Here is a 22,991-nt window from a genome sequence, read left to right as displayed (position 1 = left end):
TAAAACTGGTGAATAGTTGAAAAAGTAGAATTAATTTATATTTTTCCTGGTCTCAGTACTTTCATAATTAGAATGATTTTCAAAACCAATAATTTCAATAAACTAGATGAAGGGGGAAGCACTTGGTTTATAGAGTGCTTTTACTTACCTTAGTGAGAGCTCTCAGTAGATTGATTTTTTTGTGATGCCAATGTAAAGCATGTGGCAAAATAATTCATATGCTGAACTGTTGCACTTTGGATCCAGTAGATGTGAGGATTGAAGATGACTGGTGAAATAAGAGTAAGGGCAAAGCCATAATATGCTTTTCTTTGATAAATCTGAGGGGAAAAACAGGTTATTGAAGAAGCATGTCTCCAGAGAAAAAACAGGTATTAGGCTTCTGGGGTTTTTGTTGCTGCTGTTTCCTCTGAGAGTATGACCCTGACTTTGTTTTTCTAGAAAAATATTTAGTTCTTGCATACAAATTACTTTAGATTTGAATAGGGTGTACTGATTTTGTACTTGATCTGATCATTTCAGTCCATGATAGTTAGTATGTAAAAATATTTGTTCTTAAATTGTGGTAACATTGAAAATATTTAATACGCTTAGAAGAATACTTTCTGGTCATACTTCTCATTGTTTTATCCCCTAAACTTATTACTGACTTTCTTAAAGGAGGCTCTCATAGTCACACTTTTTAAAAGAGAAAAAATTACAGGCTATTCAGAATTTTAAGAACGCAATGAGTGATAGAAAAAAATAAGAGGAAGAAATGGTTGGTCCTTTGGGTCTTATAAGGAATGTAGTATAGGGACGTTTGGGAGTGAACAATTTGTCTTTTATTTCAGAGTTTGTAAACATGTGAGGGACTTTTTTCTATAGGAAAAAAAAAATTGAAAAAGCCATAGCACAGTGCAAGACCTACCTTTCACCTAGGTCACAATTCTCTGGTATAAAGAAAAAAAGTTTAATGTATTTAGTTCATATAATCATTTTAAATATTTTAATATTTCTAAAAATGATAATCTACTTTCATTATTACATCTGTCCATTCATTTCTTTTAAAAACAGACTCCTTCCCTAGCACTTTTTTGAGTGTGCCTGGATTTTGTTCTTTAAGGAAGTAGGAAATGTTGAATGTTATTCTTTAAAATGTTTTAACTCTTATTAAGCAAAATTTGTTTCACTGCAGTGAGTTTAAGCTTTAAATAATTCTCTACACTGGTAATGATTCTTTTTTTAGTATTTATATTTCAGAGTTAATAAGGTTTTAATCCAAAGTACTCAAAAATACCCTTCCATGAGAACTCTGAAAAGTTTAACTCAGAGTAAAAGTCAAAGCACTTGATAAGGTGGGAAAGGTTTAGTTGGAGAAATAACGAAGTGAATTACTGTAAAATAATTCTGGCGAGACTTATCAGTTTGCCAAATAATTCAGGAATAAACACAGCCGTTAATGTTTAAAAGATTTTCAAACGGTTTTGAAATTCATTGGAGTGATTGCACTTTTTAAGTACCAGTCCTTGTTTGGAGCACCTTTTTTTTTTTTTTAATTTTGTGACTTAAAATAAGTCAGACTGTTGTCGTTATGCTTATGTAGTTGATATGAAATTATTTATAAAGTAGAACCCCAAAAGCTTCTTTGCAAATTGAGGTTTTTTTCCTCATAGTGCTACATCCCATCCATTTAGCTGAGTACTCCTAAGTAGTGTTTTGATTTTTTGAGCAATTCATAATAAAAATAAAATACCTAGGTCTCACAGAAAATTGAACTAAACTTGAAGAAACTAAATTTTTTCATCACAGAGAAAATGAAACTGAACTGAGTTTATATAATTTGTCTTAGGTTGCACAATTAGTGTGTGATATGATTAAGACTTTTAATTCCTAGTGCCTATTTTCCATAATGCCATTCTAGTCTCTAAATTACAACTACTATGGTAAATTTGCTAATCTTAGCTCATATGCATCCTTTTTTTTAAAACAGTATCTTCCAAATTGGCAATCTGTTTTTTTTTTTTTAAGGTTTATTTATTTATATGAAATGCAGAGTGAGAGAGAGAGAGAGAGAATCTTCCATCAGCTGGTTCATTGCCCAAATGAATGCAACAGCCAGGGTTGGGCCAGGCAGAAGCCAGGAAGGAGCCTGAAGCTTTTTCTGGGTCTCCTATTTGGCTGCAGGGGCCCATGGAGTTGGGCCATCATCTGCTGCTTTCCCAGCTGCATTAGCAGGGAGCTGGATTGAAAGTGAAGCAGCAGATCTGCTACTACATGGGATGCCAGCATCGCAGGTGGAGGCTTTACCCCCTAAGCCACAACACTGGCCCCCTCCAATGCATGCTTAACTTTTTTATACTTAAGCTTTTTTGAGTATAACATCCAAGTGACAGTCTTGAATGAGGGCTGTGGGGCGGGGGGGAATAAGCCCCTTGGCACAGTACATTTCACCTTTCAATTTGGAGTAAGATAGCTGCTTCCTGACTTCTGTATGCCCATTTTCAGAACTATGAGAATCTGATTTTAGAGAGGGTGATAGCAGCGCTTAAAGATGTGATAGTTGAAGTGGTTTGAGGGGAAGAAATCATTTTGACAGTTAACTCACTGAAAGTGAGCTTTGGATTTCCTGGAATAAAAGGGTCTCCTGATTACTTTGTGGTTTTACTACCTTAATTTTTTAAGAGGTAAAGGTAATACGCTAGTTAATCTTTCACTCTGTCCCAAATTATAGGTTGGTTTTTTTTTTTTTTTTTTTGGTATGAGAAATTTCCTTCCATGTTGTAGAAAATTGTGAAAGAAACATTTGAAAGTATCAGGCATTGAATGTTTGTTACAACTGTTAGGAACTTTATCAACTAAATGATACAAATGTGTGAAATATGTGGGTGAAGGTAACTTGCTGTAAAAGTGACTGGAATTTATCTTTTGATTGTCTGCGTATGTGTATGTGTAGTGTTTTCCATCTGAGATAAAAGTGTACCAAAGAAAATTAATTTTCCAAAATTATACTTAAAAAACAGCAAGTACTGTTTTCTTAAAAGTTGCAACCTAAAGAAAATAAAACTGGTTCAGAATTCCCCAAGATAATCCCCACTGCCTTTTTTTTTTTTTTTTTAAGACCGAGTAATGTATGAGCATGGTTAGAAAAGCCCAATAGCACAGAAAGGTCTAACATGGGAGGTGAGGGGGAGCTGCCTCTCCCTGACATGCTCCCCTAGAGGTACCTATTCGTGTATTGTGTGTGTTCATTTGGGGGACATTTTAAATACATATTCTATCCCAACTTACTCCCTGATTCTATACTTTTTTCTTTATTGCTAATTTTTTTCATATTTTTTCTTAAAACACTAAGAAATCTTTCTTATTCTTTATAATTGTTTCATAATCTTCCATTATTTGAAATAAGTGTAATTTCTAAATTGTTAAGTGATAGACTTTACATTTCTTACCGTTTTGCTCTAAGCAGCATTGTTGTAATGAATGTTATAAGCATGTTGATATACTTTTTTAGGTAAATTCATGGATAAGTTCATGTTATCAAAATTATTTCCAGAGTGGTTGAAACAACTCAGGTTTTTTCTAACAGCATATGACTATGGATTTATTTTTGCTATTATTTGAAAGGCAGAGCAACAGAGAGAGGGACAGACATAGAGATCTTCCATTTGTTGGTTCACTCCCCAAATGGCTGCAGCAACCAGGTCTGGGCCAGGCTGAAGTCAGGAGCCAGGAACTCTGTCTGGGTCTTCCACAAGGGTGTCAGCCACACAAGTACTTGGGCCATCTTCTCCCTTCCTGGATGCATTAGCAGGAAACTAGATCTGAAGCTGAATAGCCAGTGCTCTTTAGGATCCTGGTGTGGCAAGAGGCAGTTTAACCCACTGTGCCACAACACTGGCCTCTTGAATACATTTTGATCCCAAATTTTAATCTTCTTTTCTGCTTAAACTCTACAGTTTTAGTCTTTCTTTTGGGGGGGGGGAACAAAAGCTATTGCTGTAAGTATTTGTTTATTTTGTTCTTACCTCTTTCTCTCCCTTTCTGATTGACTTTAGTAATTAATAGTAGATCTTGCATGTCTTCCTGGAAGGTATTGTTAGATACCAGCTTCTAAAAAGACATAGCTAACAGTGTCGCTTAGCAGGTAAATTGCATTCACATTTAAACATGCTTTGAACTGATGAATACCATTTTAAAAAGAAAGAGAAAGTGAGAAAGAGGAGAGAGGCACAGAGAGAAAAATATTTGTATTGTTTTTCTAGTAGATAATGGGAGGAACGCTGAGGAGTCAGAAGTTGTGGGTTTCAGGTTTGCTTCACCGAACCTTGGTCTAGTCACTTTATCTCCCTGAGTTTACTAATCTATAAAATGAGGTGGGTAGGTATTATTGTCAGTTTTATGATTGTGCTCCAGTGACTATATGCATTTGAAGATGTGTAGCACGTATAAACATAAACTAGTGCTGCTGTTATTTTATACCTAATAAAAATTGCCCTCTTTGCACACCGAAACCTTCTGTTGTAACTATATTCAACTTTTGTCTTGAAATATGTTGTTGTCCAGTTGCACAATTTAATATTTAGAATTTGAGTTATTTTCATTTGCCAGTCTTCCAGAAGCTTACCTTTGGTTTAATTGAATATAGTTCACTCTCAAGAAACTTAGCTCACTCTTACTCTCCTGCTGATACAGTAGAATTTATTTTGTACATGAAATACTGAAATGTATGTAGATACTAAGTGTATTCATGGGCCAAACATCACCTTTTCCTCTCTTCTGTGTCTACACATACCTTCAGTCAGGTCATAGTTTGAAAGATTCCTGTATCCTTAAAGAAAGTTTCTAAATTGATTGGAGAGACAAAATGAGAATTCCCTACTGCTGGCTCAGCCTCAATTCCTGAGATGGTGACCAGGCCAGGAACTCAACCCAGGTCTCCCACTGCAGCCTCTCAGGGTTTGGAAAGGAGTCAGGAGCCAGAACTGAGTATCAAATTCAGGTACTCTGATGTGGGTTGTGGGTATCTTAAACACTAGGCTAAATGCTAGTCCACATTCATGTTTTCTTTGAACACAGGCTGTTCCCTATGCTGGTTATACTTAGAAATGCTACCAATCTTAAAAATATTTGATATCTTATGAATGGAAAGTAGTTGAAGCTTTTTTCAGAACTTTGGTAACTATTTACTAATAAAAAAACAATCAGTGTGAGATTTATTGGCATTTGGTACTGTGAGGCCTTCTGCAAACTGAAGTGTAGGGATGCCCTTTGCAATTCAATATCCCTGTTGTTTCTAATACCTAACATCTGTAGAAACATACCTTTTTTTGAATAGTCATTTTTAATCAAAGTCTTTTATCAGAAGAATGTTAAATAGAATAATCATGGAGTTCTAAAAAAAAACAATTCTCAAACTTTTAAGCTCCTAAGTTCTAAGAAATACCAGTGTTTTTTATGCCATGCAGGACTGTTCCAAAAGTTTATTAAAGAGCTGGCATTGTGGCATAGCAGGTTAGGCCATCACCTGGGACGCGGGCATCCCATGTGGGTTCTGGTTTGAGTCCCTGCTGTTGTATTTCCAATCCAGCTGCCTGCTGATGGGCCTGGGAATGCAACAGAAGATAGTCCAAAGTGCTTGGGCCTTGCACCCAAATGGGAGACCCTGATGAATGAGGCTGTTGGCTTCAGCCTGTCCCTGCCCTGGCTGTAGGCCATTTGCGGAGTGAATCAGCAGATGGAAGATTTCTTTCTGTCTCGCCTTCCCTCTGTAACTCTGCCTTTCACATAAATAAATCTTTAATAAAAAAGAAAGAAAACAAGAAAAGCATTGTAAAGCTGCTTTCCGTGGATGGTGAACTTGGGAGCAGGTGAAGGTGGTCATCGGCATTGCTGTGGCCTTGCACAATGATTTTGCTTACACTTAGGAAATACACTGTAACTGTCTGAAATATAAGTGAGTTAATATTTTTAAATATTGGTTTCCTGTGTAACAGTTTGTTTGGTGCTTAAATCAATTTTAAGCCGGAAATGTGTAGCTCTGCCTAAAAGATGTTAAGCAAGTTGGAAACCCTAATGATTACATTACTCTCTTTGCATCACCCTACTCTTCAGCTTTCCATTAAAAGAATTTAATTAAAAAATAGGACTATATTGACTGTGCTCTGGCAGAATAATTTGTAAATAATGATAGTGGTGTAACATTGGAAATATTTAATACTGGCTACTCTCTTTTCATTAGAATGATAATGCTGCAAGAAAGAACCATTCTTTTAGAATAGAAGAATTTAAAGCAAAAAATAGGACCTTTGAGAAAGTGTGCCTCAAGAACTTGATGTAAATCACCATGCCATTCTTACTACATACCATTACATGTTTTATTATGTAGTAGCATCACAAAAAATTTTGAAAATGGAATCTTAGGACATTGGAATTTGACCTGATTTTTAAATTTTAAAGAATTGGGTATTTTCCTCATTTCTATTTTGTTCTCCTTGCTTCTGTGCCCCATTGTTTAGCAGAAAGAAAATACTGGTAATATCCCTTTCTCCCTTTGGTAGTGCTTTTGGCCCTCCATCATCTTTGTCTTCTAATAAGCATGAAATATATAGCTCTGAATGAATTGGCAAAATTTTACTTCTAAGGATAACATCTTGAGTTATTGAATTTGTCCTTAAGGTGTTTGTGTTTGTGGTTGATTTGTTTGTAATTGTGGATTAACTGGATTAAGATAAAACACAGCCACACACTGTCAAGTGGTGTGAACTAAAATAAGTTGCTACCAGTTTACTCTTTAAATTTTCCAGTAGCTTTTAGTTAACTTTTATGACAAGTAGAGTGACAAAGTAGTAGAAGGAACATTGAAATTGGATTCTGTGCAAGCTTCCTTATTAGATAATCTAACTTCTCTAGGCATTGGCTTGCATGATTGCTAACGGTAGTTTAAAAGTATGTTTTTTATTCCTAAGGTCAACTTTAATATAGTGTTCAGTGCTTAAATAACATTTTAATTTTTTCAGCCACTTTCTTACAATCTAATTTTTAGTTAAAATAATTTCTTAAATTGTTCTTATCCCTTCTGACACACATTTTTGTAAGCCAGAGACCAGTTTGATTGCAAAGTGTATGCAGTATTTTCTAAATTGAAAGGAGAAAGTCTATTTCAAAAATATTCTGAAGATCTAAAAATCCTACCTCTTAAACCACATTCTTGTGTTCGCCTTTAAAAATCTGAATCAATTTCATATTGTCTTAGTTTCTAAATTTAGAAATGTTTTTGAGTTCTGTTTATATGTAATGAAAGATTTATGCAAGAAGTTTTAATATGCCTTACCTAATCTAGATAGATGATTCCTTTACTGTTTGTGAAGATACACAATACAAAAATGCTAATTTTTCTTCTTTTCTCTTCTCATTAGCCATCTGTTGAGTCTTCAAGTCCAGGTAAGTATTTTCCTGGATTTTTATATATATACATATATAAATATATATATATTTGGCTAACATTTGTCCTATTAGTTGCATAAAGGCTAGAGGCATTAGACTATCATCTGACTTGCTTTTCTTCCAAATGCTTCTTTTCTCTGGGGAAAAAGAAATGGATGAAATGTTTGACAGCCCATGAAAGTACAGGTGAGGCTGCTGTGAGTTCATCGTCATGACTATTTTTGGGTTCTCTTTTTTTCTTTTTCTTTCTATGAATTGCCATATGTATTTCTTACAGTTTTAAATTGTTACTTGGTTTGAAGTATATATGAATTTTTTTAGGAGATCAGCTTAGTAATACCTACTTGTGTAGGAAATGGAATTTTTATTTTTGAGAAAAAAATCAGTGTATTTACTGAGGGAGAGGAAAATAAAAAATTCATCAAGTCAATAATGATCTAAATCACTGACATTATTCTCAAATATGAAAATGATCAAGGTTAACCTTTGATCATGTTTCTATGATTTTTTTTATTCTTCCTCACATAATCTACAGATTATTTTCCCTTAACTTAGATACTGCAAACTTGGGAGCTTTGGACCAATGTGGACCACAAATATTTTTAATTGCAATATTATTTAAAAATTAAAATATTTCTTTTTTTTTTTTTTTTTTTTTGACAGGCAGAGTGGACAGTGAGAGAGAGAGACAGAGAGAGAAAGGTCTTCCTTTGCCGTTGGTTCACCCTCCAATGGCCGCCGCTGCAGCCGGCGCACCGCGCTGATCCTGGCAGGAGCCAGGAGCCAGGTGCTTTTTCCTGGTCTCCCATGGGGTGCAGGGCCCAAGCACCTGGGCCATCCTCCACTGCACTCCCTGGCCATAGCAGAGAGCTGGCCTGGAAGAGGGGCAACCGGGACAGAATCCGGCGCCCCAACCGGGACTAGAACCCGGTGTGCCGGCGCCGCAAGGTGGAGGATTAGCCTATTGAGCCACGGCGCCGGCCTAAAATATTTCATATAAATCAAGGTTGAGGATTTTCATATCAATTGCATCACTGGCATCACTGAATATTGTATTTTTACATGGCAGTAATTGGTTGAATTTAAATAGCAGTGAGAAAAGAGTTAGGAATTAGTCTCTTGCCTTAGTTTCCAAGAGAAGTTTACCAAGTTTACTTAGTTTACCAAGAGAAGTGAGAGTTGTCCTCTGCATGAGGTATACAGGTTAAAGAACAGTCCGGTATGGCAGGTTGAAAAATGGAGTCCTCTGAAGCATAGTAATGTTTTGTTTGAAAATAAGTCACATATATATTGGATATGCAGATACAGTGTTTTCCATGTCACTGAGTTTTCAGATTATTGAAGCATTACCTTTCTTCATTTATAAGTTTTAGGAAGAAAACTTTTAAAAATGCTTAACAGCTTAACAGGATATAAGTCTTTTTCTTTCTTTTCTTTTCTTTTCTTTTCTTTTCTCTTCTTTCTTTCTTCCTTTCTTTCTTTTTCTTTCTCCCTTCCCTTTTTCTTTTTCTTTTTCTTTTTCTTTCCTTTTTCTTTTTCTTTATCTTTTTCTTTTTCTTTTTCTTTTTCTTTTTTTTTTTTTTTTTTTTGACAGGCAGAGTGGACAGTGAGAGAGAGAGACAGAGAGAGAAAGGTCTTCCTTTGCCGTTGGTTCACCCTCCAATGGCCGCCGCTGCAGCCGGCGCACCGCGCTGATCCTGGCAGGAGCCAGGAGCCAGGTGCTTTTCCTGGTCTCCCATGGGGTGCAGGGCCCAAGCACCTGGGCCATCCTCCACTGCACTCCCTGGCCATAGCAGAGAGCTGGCCTGGAAGAGGGGCAACCGGGACAGAATCCGGCGCCCCAACCGGGACTAGAACCCGGTGTGCCGGCGCCGCAAGGTGGAGGATTAGCCTATTGAGCCACGGCGCCGGCTTTTCTTTTTCTTTTTCTTCCCTCCCCTCCCCTCCCCTCCCGTCCACTCCCCTCCCCTCCCCTCCCGTCCACTCCCCTCCCCCTTTCTTCCCTTTCTTTCTTCTGGGTCCTTTTCATAGCCACAAATCATTGTACTCTGTGAGGGTTTTAGAATAGATTACCTCCAGATCCCTTTTAAAAGATCAGTAGGAGTGCAGTGGAGGATGGCCCAAGTGCTTGGGCCCTGCACCCCATGGGAGACCAGAATAAGCACCTGGCTCCTGCCATTGGATCAGCGCGGTGCGCTGGCTGCAGCGCGCCGGCCACGGTGGCCATGGGAGGGTGAACCAACAGCAAAAAGAAGACCTTTCGCTCTGTCTCTCACTGTCCACTCTGCCTGTAAAACAAAACAAAACAAACAAACAAAAAAACAAAACCAGATCAGTGTACTAAATTGATAGTTGATTTTGTCTTTATTTCAGCTGAAAAATCTCTTCAGTATGCTTGAAATTAAAGTACATTAGGCTTTGTGGCATTTCTCAAACTCAGCATTTTTTTTTTCTTCTTCCTGGCTTATAAGTACATCCTGAGTGATAGATGTTGGAAGTAATCTGGTCACTGAAACCTTTTTAGGATGGAATTGCTTCAATATTTTTTTTTTGTTTTACGCAGAAGAACCATTTTCATTGAAAAAATCAGTTCTAGTTGTTTTTCTTATGCATAAGTATATACAAATAATGAAAATGATACTAGTAACAAACATTCTCAGTTTCTATTGCATTTGAATCAGCCTAGCAGAACTGGAAAAAATAGTGGAGTTTGAAATATTCAAACATCTTTAATATCACTTGCTATGTGTTGAATATTTATACATACAGATTGAATGTTTATGCTTTGTTTTCAGACTGAGGAAGGTCTCAGAGTTAGATAGGATTTATAATATGAAGCTTTTGCCCAAGGGAATTCCTACTGTTCTTACAAGTAATGCTGGTTATAGGCAGTTAAAGAAGTTGGTGAAGAAAATTAAAAGTTGAGGCTTTGTGCAAAAAAGCCTTTGGTCCACTGGTAAAAGGCTGTGCCCTTTGTAGCATCTGTACTTTGGAACCAGTGCTACTAATGGTAGTCACATGACCATGATAAGTGATTTGTCTTAGGCTCCACCTGGGTAAGACATAGTGGAGACATAATACAGGGTCTAGTAGCCATTGCAAGACTAGTAGCCATTGGAGGTGGAGATTAAGGGAGGGAAAGATAATCAGATGCAATTAAATGAGTACATGTGATACATTGTAAAATGAAATTATCTTTGAATTTTTGAAATGGTATATCTTTTAGCAATTCTGTAGTAGGGTGGGAATTGAAGACAAAGCAGTGATCTATGTTCTGAATGTGAAGCAAGATACTTATTTACACAAAATATGAGGCTCCCTGCCCCTAATAATTTATTAAATAGATTTTTTTTCCACCTAGGAGACACCTAACAATGGGTCTAGCAATTATAAAGGAATAAAATGGTTAGTTGGTCCTAAAGAAAAAGGCAAAGTCAGATAAAACAGAGATTAAATTAAGGCAAGGAAAAATTTTGAATGTTTATAGAAACAAATGCGATGTGTATAGAGGAAGGAAGAAAAAAATGTATTTATGCTTTGTTATTTAATATAGTGAGAAATAGAGTGGTAGTATTCAAATATAATTGGCTTTGCACATAATAAAATATGGGAACTTGGGGTTACGCATGTAACATGATTTAATACTGTGTACTAATAAAAGCTTGATTTTTTTTCTTTTAAGTAGCTGATAAATGATAGTAGAAAAATAAATTAGGAATTGAGAATACTTGTTTTTGACAATACCTGCATCCAACAAAAATTATGATTAAGATAGTAGTATATAAAGATTGATCTATCTATTTATTTGAAAGACTGAGTTATAGAGAGAGGTGGAGACGGAGAGAGAGGTCTTCCATATATTGGTTCACTCCCCAAATGACCACACAGCAGGAGCTGAGCTGATCTGAAGCCAGGAGCCAGCAGGAGCTTCTTCCGGGTCTCCCATGTCGGTGTAAGGGTCCAAGCACCTGAGCCATCTTCTACTGCTTTTCCAGGTGCATTATTAGGGAACTGGATCGAAGTGGAGCAGCTGAGATTGAACCAGTCACCAAAAGGGATGCTGGCACTGCAGGCCAGGGCATTAACCTGCTGCATCATGCACTACCCACCACGTCCCTCCACCCTTTTTTTTTTTTAAAGTGATTTTCTGCTAACAGGGAGAAGAAAAGTATAGATAACACTCTGGAGGAATACACAATTACAGACTACTAAAAGTCCGAGAAATTTTATGAGAATTTTCCATTGAAAACCTAGAAAGAAATAGTTACCAGTTGAGACAAATGACAGCTCACTTACTGGTTGTCAAGTTGGTGCTCCTACACAATACCCTGTCCAGTCCCTCAACTAATGTAACAGTGCTCTACTAAATTATTGCCTTTTTTTATTATTATTTCCAGGAAAAGTTAAGGTAATATGCCTGTACTTTTCTAAATGTTTTTATTTTACAAATAATTATTAAACTCTGATAACTATTAGCAACTCATTTTTACTGTAATTTAATGTAAGATTACATCTGATTTGTCTGGCAGTTATGTAATTATTTTATATTTAAAATACAGCTTAATATATTTTTTATGTGTAAATGTGTATGCCTCAAAGAATTCAATGACTACTAAGTGCTTTGCCATTTGTACTGGCTTGGAATCATCATTTTAGTCAACATAGCTTGCTGAGGGGCCAGTGCTGTGGCATAGCAGGTAAAGCTGCTGCCTGCAGTGCTGGCATCCTATATGGGTGCTGGTTCTAGTCCTGGCTGCTCTACTTCAGATCTAGCTCTCTACTATGTTCTGGGAGAGCAGTAGAAGATAGCCCAAGTCCTTGGGCCCCTGCACCCACATGGGAGACGTGGAAGAAGCTCCTGGCTCCTGGCTTCAGATCAGCATAGCTCCAGCCATTGCGGCCAACTGGGGAGTGAACCAGCAGATGGAAGACCTCTTTCTGCCTCTCCTTCTCTCTCTGTGTATCTCTTTCAAATAAATGATTAAAAAATAGACTGCTGAAATACTCTTTGAGGTAGGATGATGGTAAGCAACTCACTTGTTTATTAGTAAACCATGCTTTGGAAACTTACATCTAGATTTAGTGATGGTCAAATGTGAGGACATTTTACAGGATATATATGCCCAGCCTTGGCAATTTACTAATACAAAGCCATATTCCCCAACCACCAGGCTGAAAGTAAGTTAGATTAGCTTACACATCAGTTATCTATTAGTTTACTTTTAATGCTACCAATAAGAATTCTGCATGCAATTTTACTAAATTTTGCTTTTCTCCTGTTTGGCGTTAATTAAAATCAAAGTCAACTAAAAACAGCTGCTCAAATATTAGAAGGTACCGTAAAGGAAGAGGAATGCAATTTGAATGCATCTCCCATTTTTCTAGACTATATGCAAGGATTCTCCAAAAAGTTCATTGAAAGATGAAAATAAAAGATGTTTATTTTACTGCATAAATATTTGAAATCCATGCTTCACTTTTTCTTATACCTATTTTCCATCAACTTTTTGAAGATCCTCAGTACAGTCATGTGGCAGTTGATGACAGGAATGTGGTCTGAGAAAGGAATGAATCACTAGATCATTTTGTTGTATAAACATAGAGAATACTTACACAAACCGAGATGGTGTACCTTTATGATATAGTCACTGTTGTGTATATAGTCCATCATTGAAAAAGTGTCATTAAGTGACTCATGACAGTGTTCAGATGACTGTAACTTTCTTAAGTTCCTCAGCGGTCACAGGAATTCATACTCCGAGTGCATCAAATGGTTAGAAATTGTGATTTTTTTTTTTTGTACGCAAAAAAGCCATTCCTGCCTGATATGATTTATTACTCATAGCTTATCTTTCATATTTCAAGGATTGCAGCACACTTTTTTAAAAGCTATCAACATTCCTACCCCTCTTTTGCATTTTTAACTGAATATCTAGGGATGAGAGACGCAGAAATAATCCCTAAGAAATATTTTTTTTTGGGTGATGATGAATAAGGGCAAGAATTTTTAAGATTGATAAATATTTACATATTTTTTCTTGTAGTTGCAACTTATATCCAATTTCACATTAGTAAAGCATAGACACTAATATTGATAAGACACATTTGATTTGGTTTACCAAACTTTTTTAAAATATTCTTTACCAGGAGGTTCAGCAACATCAGATGACCATGAATTTGATCCATCAGCTGACATGCTGGTACATGATTTTGATGATGAACGAACATTAGAAGAGGAAGAAATGATGGAAGGAGAAACAAACTTCAGTTCTGAAATAGAGGATCTTGCAAGGGTAAATAATATTAAATAGATTGAGGGGGTACAGTAGTTAAAACTTTTTGGAGAGAGGCAACTTGAAGTCTTGGTTTGCTGTCTCTTTTGGGGGAAGAGTTATGTTATATATAGCCTGTACTGAAAAATTCAATACTGTTTAGGTGGTATATTTAAAATTTGTAATGAAGGCATATAAAAAAAAGCTATTCAGTGGAACATCACAAATCTGGGTTAACAACAGACTATAAAATGATCCTAAATTTTGTCTTCATGCACTGTTTATCCTTTCCCAATTATAGTACCTTTCGCTTACTCCCCTTTAGAGCATCATTTCCCATTCACTACTTAAAGTGCTGTACATTGTTTCCACCCCTTCCTATCCAGGTGACCAATGACTTTCCTTGTTGGATTTAATTTTTTTTTCAGTGGAATTCAATATAGTTTACCATTACTGTCTTACTCGATTTTGGAGTATTGCACTGTCCTGTTTCTCCAGTCTCTCTTGTGTTGAGTATCCTTTGCATATTCTTTTCCCCTTACCTAAGTTTAAACATTGGCATTTTCTGATTGTCAATTCTGGACTACTTTCTCTCCTGTCTCTGTGTAGACCAATATTTTTCAAAAAATAGTATGAAGGTCAGCTATGTTAGACTCACACATGGAATTTTAAAAAACAAATTCCTCTGCCTGAAGGTACCCTCAGAGGTACCTGGAGAAATTCTCATTATAAAATTACTAAGCTATGAGATCTAATTTATTTCCATGATTTCTGTATGCTCAGTTTTTCTTAGTTTATATTTCTAGCACTACGCTGTTCACTGTCTTCTGTTTGGGTTGTCTGACTTGACAAATCTGTTTGGATATTTCAACAGATAACTCTTAATTTTAAATGTCCCAAACAGAACTGCTGATTGTTGTTCTCCCTCTACCTGTTCCTTCCCTGCTTTCTCTATGTCACTTAAAAATAGCATGACTGTTTTACCCTGTTGAAACTAACTTAGGAACCAGGCATTTTCCTTCATTACTAATATCCAGTTCCTAAATAAGCTTGTCATTTCTGTCCACACAAATATCTTACTTTACTGTTTTGCTCCTTGTCTTCTCAGTTTGCCTTCATTTCTAGCTTAGACGACTGTAGTAGTTTCCTAACTGCTTTTCCAATTTTCTCTTTCACCATCGTTCTCCCAATATATTTCCATCCAATAACTATGATGATCTTTTCAAAATATAAATCAATTTATATCAACCTTTTTGGCTTTCCATTACCGCCAAAGAAAATCTGGACTTAACGTGTCTAGCAAAGCCACCTACATGATACAACTTCTTATCCATGTATTGTACTGCCTCTTTTATTCTAAGCTGCTTTCATTCTTTGGTAACCTACTTCCTATTTCAAGGCTTCTCAGCTGATTCTCACTCTCTGGTGCATGCTTCACAGGACTAGCTTCTTGTCCTCTGGGTTTGCTGTTGCCTCCTCAGAATGGCCTTTCCTGGGTATAATTAGCATTTGTTATGTGCGTATGTGGCTTTTAACTACTTTATCCTTTTCAGTGCTTCCTTTATACCTAACACAGTTCGTAATTATGTGTCTAATTCATCAACTGTATCATCTATTAATTTCATGGGTGGGGGACCATGATTGTTTTATTCACTAGTCACTTAATTTAAGTGTTGAATGAGTGAATGGTAAATCAATGTCGTGTGTACTCTGATAAAATTTATTGCACATATGATCTGATACACTGGACCTCTGATAAAATGGAACATGAAAAATGAAATAGTGCCGCCTTTTAAGGATTTGAATATGTAATACAGAAAAAATGAGTGCTTTTTTTATAGTAAGAAAATAATGCAGGTTTTAGAATTTTCGTTAGAAACTTTTAAAGATGGATAGATTTAAAGAGCTTGAATATTTTGTCAGATGGTCTCATTTTGGATCATTTAATGATTAGTCTAATGTACAATGCCTAAGATACTTAATATTTTATTATTTTGAGCTGGAGAATAGACTTGGTGTTTGTGGCAATAGTGTATATTGGTTATCACAAAAGCCTTTGAGTCAGCATTACTCTTTAAAAGTAAGAGGTTTTGAAAACTGTTCAGATTTGCTTGAATGACTCAGAATTTAGGTGAACATCAAGGAGAACTATAGATTTAATGTAGTCACTTAACAGATTTGTAAAGTAGAAAGGCACTTATTTTCAGTTATTTGCCTAAATTCACGGGAACTTTTGTCACTTCAGATACATTTTTCTGCTGAATAACTCATCGATGGGATAAAATGTAAAGGAGGAAATATTATATTTTCCATCTTACCACATTCTGTTTTAACTCAAGTACAGATTAGTAAGAGAAAGTAATCAAGTTTGGTTTGTACTAGGTTGTGGGGTAGGATGATGGTTGTTTTCTTCTCTTTCAGAAAATGACCTTTATACCTAACATAAAACATTCATTTGAAGCATATCATTTCCTTTTGCTATTTCTCCTTCCACCTTTTTCACCAGATCCTCATAGTTCCTAAATTTGTTTCAAATGATCCTTTCTTAGAACATATTAATTAAAATAGAACTGTGGCCAGCGCCGTGGCTCAATAGGCTAATCCTCCGCCTTGCGGCGCCGGCACACCGGGTTCTAGTCCCGGTTGGGGCGCCGGATTCTGTCCCGGCTGCCCCTCTTCCAGGCCAGCTCTCTGCTATGGCCCGGGAGTGCAGTGGAGGATGGCCCAAGTCCTTGGGCCCTGCACCCGCATGGGAGACCAGGAGAAGCACCTGGCTCCTGGCTTCGGATCAGCGCGATGTGCCAGCCACAGCCCGCCAGCCATGGCGGCCATTGGAGGGTGAACCAACGGCAAAAGGAAGACCTTTCTCTCTGTCTCTCTCTCTCATTGTCCACTCTGCCTGTCCAAAAAAAAAAAAAAAATAGAACTATTTATTGAGGATATACAAAGGAGGAAAAAGACAAAAGGGCCAATCCCTAATCACCCCTTCACCACTTAGATTCTTCTCTAACTTCTCCTAGAAATAATTAAAGCTTAAGTTTAAACAGCATATAACTGCTACTGCTTTCATTTATAACCTGAAGATAAGCTACTTCAAGGTCAACATGTTGGATTTCCTATAAACTCTGCAGGTATGAACCCGATTACTGTACGAATTTACACGACTGCCTTTTCTGTGCATCAGCAGGAAGCTGGAGTAAAAGCAAAAGTTAGGAATGAAACCCTGGTACTACAAATTTGGGATGTGGGTGTCCTAAGCCCAGTGACCACCCCCAAATAGACTTTTTAATTCCACTTTTCCATGAACTTTTTGAAATTTGCTCTTAAATGTAAAGGCAGTGGAAAGCAGTTGGTCTAGGTCTGTGATCCGGCTATAGTACTTAATCAGCTTGTGACTTTGGATAAGTTACTTAACATTGTTAAGCTTTAGTTATTACAAGGATAATATATCTGAAGCACTTAGCACGATGTCTGATATATGAGAGGTTACATCATTCATAGATACGTGGAACCCGAAGATATGTGGAACCCAAAACTGAAAATTCCAGACTTGACCCATAGTTTTACTTTACTTTGCTCTCCCATTTGTATACTCTTAATTCTTGTAGGACTGGAATAAAACACTGTGCTACTTTATTGTGATGTTTAAATTTAAGTTGAAGGAATCCCTCCTAGTACCTGGTATAATAGAGACTTTGATTAATATAAACTGATGAGAGATTCTCTGGAATAGGCGACTAACAGGCCCTCATATAATATGTACTGTTGGCCAAGTTTTATTCATACCTTAGTCTTTTCAGAAGGAAATTACATTTGCTTTAATAGGATTTTGTTACTGTTAAAGCATCAGAATTTGGAAGTACAGAGATAGAAATCCATCTTGAACTACCTAGTCAAAATAAATAAATTAGTGTAACGCTCGTGGGATTTCGTGAAGTGTGGGGATATAACCAAGCCTCAGGGACTCAAGTGCCATCAAAATATATTTCCTCCATTTCTGCTTTCCTACATGATGGACTTCCTTTTTCAGACCAACTTTCTGAAGATGCTGTCATATCACTAATATTTACTGCTTAAGAAAAAGTCTATTTCTTTAATTCCTGTTGATATAATTCAAGAAACAGAGGTGTGGGCAATATGCCCACTTCAAAACTATGGCCAGGGAATGCAGTGATTCAGGTGCTATGGTCCAAGAGGACAGCTTGTAATCAAAATAGGTTCTTGGAAAGCAGGAAAGGATATTTACTGGGAAAAGATGGTGCAGAATAAAAGATAGTAGGACAGGGTTGGGGACAAATTACAATAAATGATCTACTTAATTCTTTATGCTTGCTAAATTAAGTATTTCAGTTAGCACAAAGTAGGGACACAGTAAATGTTACTTGAATTTGAAACAAAATTCCTCAGCAAAATTAGTTGCTGGTTTTTGTTGAAGCCTCATGTTTCTTTTAAGATCCCAACTTTACACATCAAATAAAATACTTTTTTGTACTACCGTCAAGTTTTGACTTATATTCTCAGTGGTAATACTTGTTTTTTCCTTGTTGCTTATTAACTACATGATGAGTGATAGCAGTTAAAAATTCATACCTAAGGGGCTGGTGCTGTGATATACTAGGTTAAGCCTCTGCCTGCAGTGCTGGCCTCCATATGGGTGCTGGTTCCTGTACCTGTTGCTCCTCTTCTGATCCAGCTCTCTGCTATCGCCTGGGAAAGCAGTAGAAGATGGCCCAGGAGCTTGGGCCCCTGCACCTATGTGGAGACATGGAAGAAGCCCCTGGCTCCTGGCTTCAGATTGGCCCAGCTCTGGCTGTTGGGGCCATCTGGGGAATGAACCAGCAGATGGAAGACCTTTTTCTCTTTTCCCTCTCTATGTCTGTAACTCTGCCTCTCAAATAAATAAATTTAAAAAACTTTAAAGAAAAATTAAAAGCATAATACCACCATATACTACTCACTTTTAATATTAATCAATTTGATTAGATAGGCAAGTATATTTGTTTACACATGATAGAACCCACCTCAAAGATAACTATGACTGAAAATAAACTGTTTGAAGTTACCTGAATATGTGCTCCTATTTTTAAGGAATGCATAGATAGAACCAGGGATTCAGCCTTGTTAGGACCTTTATCACTCCTTACCCTGGTTAAATCCTGCAGAAGAAATCTCTTTCAATTTTTTCTTTTCTGTAACTACTCAGTTGGGTTGGGTTCTGATCATAACACAGGTGAATGATAGCAGCAAATTCCCACCTTGCTCTGCCTCCTTGGCACAGAAATAAAGCTGTCCTCTGTTTAAGTCCATGTTGAACATTTCTTGTGTGTGTAATTTTCCCTGAGCCCTTGCATAGTGTCAGTAGCTGCTCCACACCTGTTCTCAAATTTATCTAAAGAATATAGCATATCTCCATAGAAACTAGGTAACTAGAAAAATTAGGTTTAAAAACACCAACCTTTCAGTAATCTATAATCTCTCAGTAATGGTCTTCTGGAATTATATTTCCCTTTTTAGTTAATACAGTCAGTATCTGAGCTTTAAGCTGAGTGACCTGATTATTCATTTTTGTTTCTTGTGCATTTATCATCTCCTCTGACCTGAAGGGTTTTTTTTTCATCTGTGCCAATTCTGTTACTGTTTATTTTAATTCAGCTTCTCCAGATGCACTGTGATTGGACCATTTTTGACTCTGTTCTTTGCTTAGTCAATATTTGTATTGTTGGTGAATTTTTCTTAGAGAAATGAATTTTAAAGTGAGTCAGATTTCTCATCTGTGTTTCAAAGAGGGAAAAATCTTGATCTAACCATAATGTCAGGCGTCTTGATAGTGGTTAAAAAAAAAATCTCTGCATGCAGTTAGTCTATCTTTTCCTCTTTTTGACAGATGCCTGAGCTAGCTGTCATGTTAGTGATAAGCCTTATTAAAAATAATGTTGAAGCTTTATTATTTCCCACTGGAAACACTGATTTGTAGATATCTTATCCTACGCCTTTGAGATTAGTGGTTCTCTGGTTGCTTCCTTGCCAGTAGTAATCAGCACTTTGGACTTTGAAAAAATGCAGACTTTTAGGCCAATCTAAGCCCTGTTAGGTAGGAAACTAAGGTAAGTCCCAACACCTTGTTTCAATAAGCCCCCAAGGTGGGGCCATCGTTTTGGAGCAGTGGACTAAACTGCCACTTAAGATGCCACCATCTCAAATCGGAGTGGCAGTTCAAATCTCAGCTGCATTGCTTCCAACCCAGCTCCCTGCTGATACACTTGGCGAAACAACAGAAAGATGACTCAAGTGTATAGGCCTCTTCTACTCACTTGGAAAACCTGGATGGAGTTCTGGACTCCTGGCTTTGACCTGGCCCAGCCCTGGCCATTACAACCTTGTAGGGAATGAACCAGTGGTTAAATGATCTCTTACTCTGTCACTCTGCCTTTTAAATAAGTAAAATAAATCTTAAAAAAAAAAAAAAAAAAGCCCCTAAGGTGATTCTAGTGCCCTTGAATAAGATGACTCAAGGGCATTTATATGTTTATTTACATGCCATGGTCTAGGCAAAAGATGAGTTCAGTATCGAGCACTGCTATTTAAATAGTAGTGTGATCTTAAAGTATCATTTAACTGAAAAAATTAGAGGTTACAGTAACAAATATTAAGATAGTTTTCGGGGCAGGCGCCATGGCGCACTAGGTTAATCCTCCGCCTGCAGTGCCAGCATCCCATATGGGCGCCGGGTTCTAGTCCCGGTTGTTCCTCTTCCAGTTCAGCTCTCTGCTGTGGCCCGGGAGGGCAGTGGAGGATGGCCCAAGTGCTTGGGCCCCTGCACCCACTTGGAAGACCAGGAAGAAGCACCTGGCTCCTGGCTTCGGATCAGTGCAGCTCCGGCTGTTACAGCCATTTGGAGAGTGAACCAATGGAAGGAAGACCTTTCTCTCTTTTTCTCACTGTCTGTAACTCTACCTGTCAAACAAATAAAATCTTTAAAAAAATAGTTTTGAGGATGAAATATGAAAGAAGCTCTTCAAAAATTCTTAAGGGCAGTAAACATTAGCAGCAAACTGTTAATGCTGAACTTATTTTTTCTGGCTTGGCCCATATTCATACTTGTGACTTAATTTGTTAAACTTGCATCTAATTTTGGGTGCAGGATGAGCTTAAGAAAAATTATATAAACTGGAATTAGGTATAGGTATTGTGGAAAGTCTCTATCAATGTGTGATATTTTTCTCTGAATACTCCCATATGATACTTCCAAAGATCTAAAAAGACTGTGAATGCACTAACTTTGCTTTTGTTCTGATAAGAGAATAAGTGAAATCAAAGCATCTATCATTGAAGATACTTTATGTGGCTATTTGCTGTCAGTGTGAATAAACCTTTTTCATACTCTAGTTCTACCTATATCTATCTTGTTAAATACTAACTTCTAATTTATTGCCATGACTAGATCCTTGAAGACCTTGATCAGTGTTGGTATTTTTTTTTTAAAGTTTTATTTTATTTATTTGAAAGTTGGAGTTGCAGAGAGGGAAGGAGGGAGGGAGAGAGAAAGAGAGGTGTCTTCCATCCACTGGTTCACTCCCCAAATGGCAGAAACAGCCAGGGCTGGGCCAGGCTGGAGCTGGGAGCCAAGAGCTTCGCTGGGGTCTCCTAGGTGGTTCCAGGGGCCTAAGCTCCTGGGCCATCTTCTGCTGCTTTCCCAGGCACATTAGCAGGGAGCTGGATTGAGAAGTAGAGCAGCTAGGACTCAGACAGGTACCCATTTGCGATAGTGGTGCCACAGCAGAGGCTTAATCTGCTATACCACAATGCTGGGCCCCCTGTTGATGTATTTTGAGATTAAATTATAAGAGCTGTCAAGTATGTCATGCTGCCACTTTTCAGGCTGTTGCTGTCCAAATAATTGGAGCTTTCATAATCTATTTCTTGTTCAGAAACAGATTTACTGATTTATAACCAGAATACCCAGTTATAATGTTGAATGGAAGTTTCTCTCTATAAGAAAATCTATCCAAATTATAATCAGGAAATTGTTCCTGGTGTATGATTTATGAATGAAGAAGATTAGATTGTATGATCTAAGGGATAGTGTCATCAGGTTATATTTGGGGACTGTCATGCCCATCTCCATCATAGCAGTATGGGCTAGATTTATTTCTGTCCCTGATAAGGCACAGAATGCTGGAGAAATTATGTCTTAATTCATAATTATGGTTCTTTCAGGTTCTGAACTGTCTGACGTTTCTTTTGTTTTTCTTCAGAGCATGTGTTTATGTGTAGTGTGCAGTGGTGTGTTTGTATAGAATATATTCAGATGATTTGGGTCAAATTTTTTTTGTATAACCAGAATTCTAATCTGTTTTTCCCTGAGACTTTGCGTGACTTGATTATGATTAGAGTGAGTACATTCTGCAGAAAACTGATTTTAAAGCATGTAGATACTGCTTCATTTGCAGATGATACATATTTTGGAGAGGTTTAAGGAGATTCCTGGCTGAGACACCATGGAGTACACATTAGATTGTTTAAATCTTATTTATTTATTTGCAAGTCAGAGTTACACAAAGAGAGGAGAGTCAGAGAGAGAGAGAGAGAGAGATCTTCCATCTGCTGGTTCACTCTCCAATTGGCCGCAATAGCCAGAGTTGCGCCGATCAGGAGCCAGGAGCCTCCTCCAGGTCTCCCACGTGGGTGCAGGGGCCCAAGGACTTGGGCCATCTTCTACTGCTTTCTCAGGCCACAGCAGAGAGCTGGATCAGAAGTGGAGCAGCCGGATCTCCAACCAGCACCCATATGGGATGCTAGCGCTTCAGGCCAGGGCATTAACCCACTGCGCCACAGCGCCAGCCCCAAACTTGTGTAAATTTTAAGATTTAAATTGCTTAGTCTTTCAGCCTGTTTCCTCATCTGTGAAATGGAAATAATATAACTGTTCTGTAAGGCAGATGATAAAGATTGCATGAGATGATTTTAAATGGAAATGGAAGTAACCATGGAAAAAAGTTATTTGGCTGATGTAATCCAGTGTTATTTCTGTATATCATCTTCATTTCTCTTTTAATGTATTTGGACTGGACTGTGAATTTCTTCTCCCTTTATGGGTTGTTAACTTCGTTTATAGTCTATCTATTTTACAGTTATTCTCTTTCCCTCAAATTAAGTATGATATTCCTGATAATTAGTCAACATGTAACTATCCATATACATATACTGAATTGATAGTAAAAAGAAGTCAGTTTTAGACCAATGACACTTAAAAAATGTATTTATTTGAAAAGCAGAGAGAAAGAAACAAAAAGC

General features: G+C 37.3%; 1 protein-coding gene across 46 annotated transcripts in view; it reads left to right on the top strand.

Annotated features, from left to right (window-relative positions):
- The window catches only part of MIER1 (MIER1 transcriptional regulator), a 68,222-nt gene that overhangs the window by 8,088 nt on the left and 37,143 nt on the right, over window positions 1–22,991 (top strand). For 24 of the 46 annotated variants that reach the window (XR_016237300.1, XR_011390673.2, XR_016237299.1 and 21 more), the window contains 2 exons: window positions 7,398–7,422; window positions 13,573–13,718. The exons of 3 other annotated variants lie outside the window; for them this stretch is intronic. Coding sequence is in view for 35 of the 43 variants with exons in the window: in XM_070078319.2 (XP_069934420.1) it covers window positions 7,398–7,422; window positions 13,573–13,718 (171 nt within the window). In the remaining 8 variants the exon portion in view is untranslated. Of the gene's footprint in view, window positions 1–7,397; window positions 7,423–7,574; window positions 7,612–13,572; window positions 13,719–22,991 lie in introns of all 46 variants that reach the window. 19 more of the 46 variants (XR_016237298.1, XM_008265089.5, XM_089337250.1 and 16 more) reach the window with 2 other exon arrangements.

This window comes from Oryctolagus cuniculus, chromosome 7 (genome assembly GCF_051225735.1).
Source record: "Oryctolagus cuniculus isolate XC-2025 breed Fujian yellow rabbit chromosome 7, ASM5122573v1, whole genome shotgun sequence".
Classification (NCBI taxonomy): domain Eukaryota; kingdom Metazoa; phylum Chordata; class Mammalia; order Lagomorpha; family Leporidae; genus Oryctolagus; species Oryctolagus cuniculus.
The sequence above is the reverse complement of the archived record's forward strand: the minus strand, read 5'-3'. Positions and strand labels throughout refer to the sequence as shown.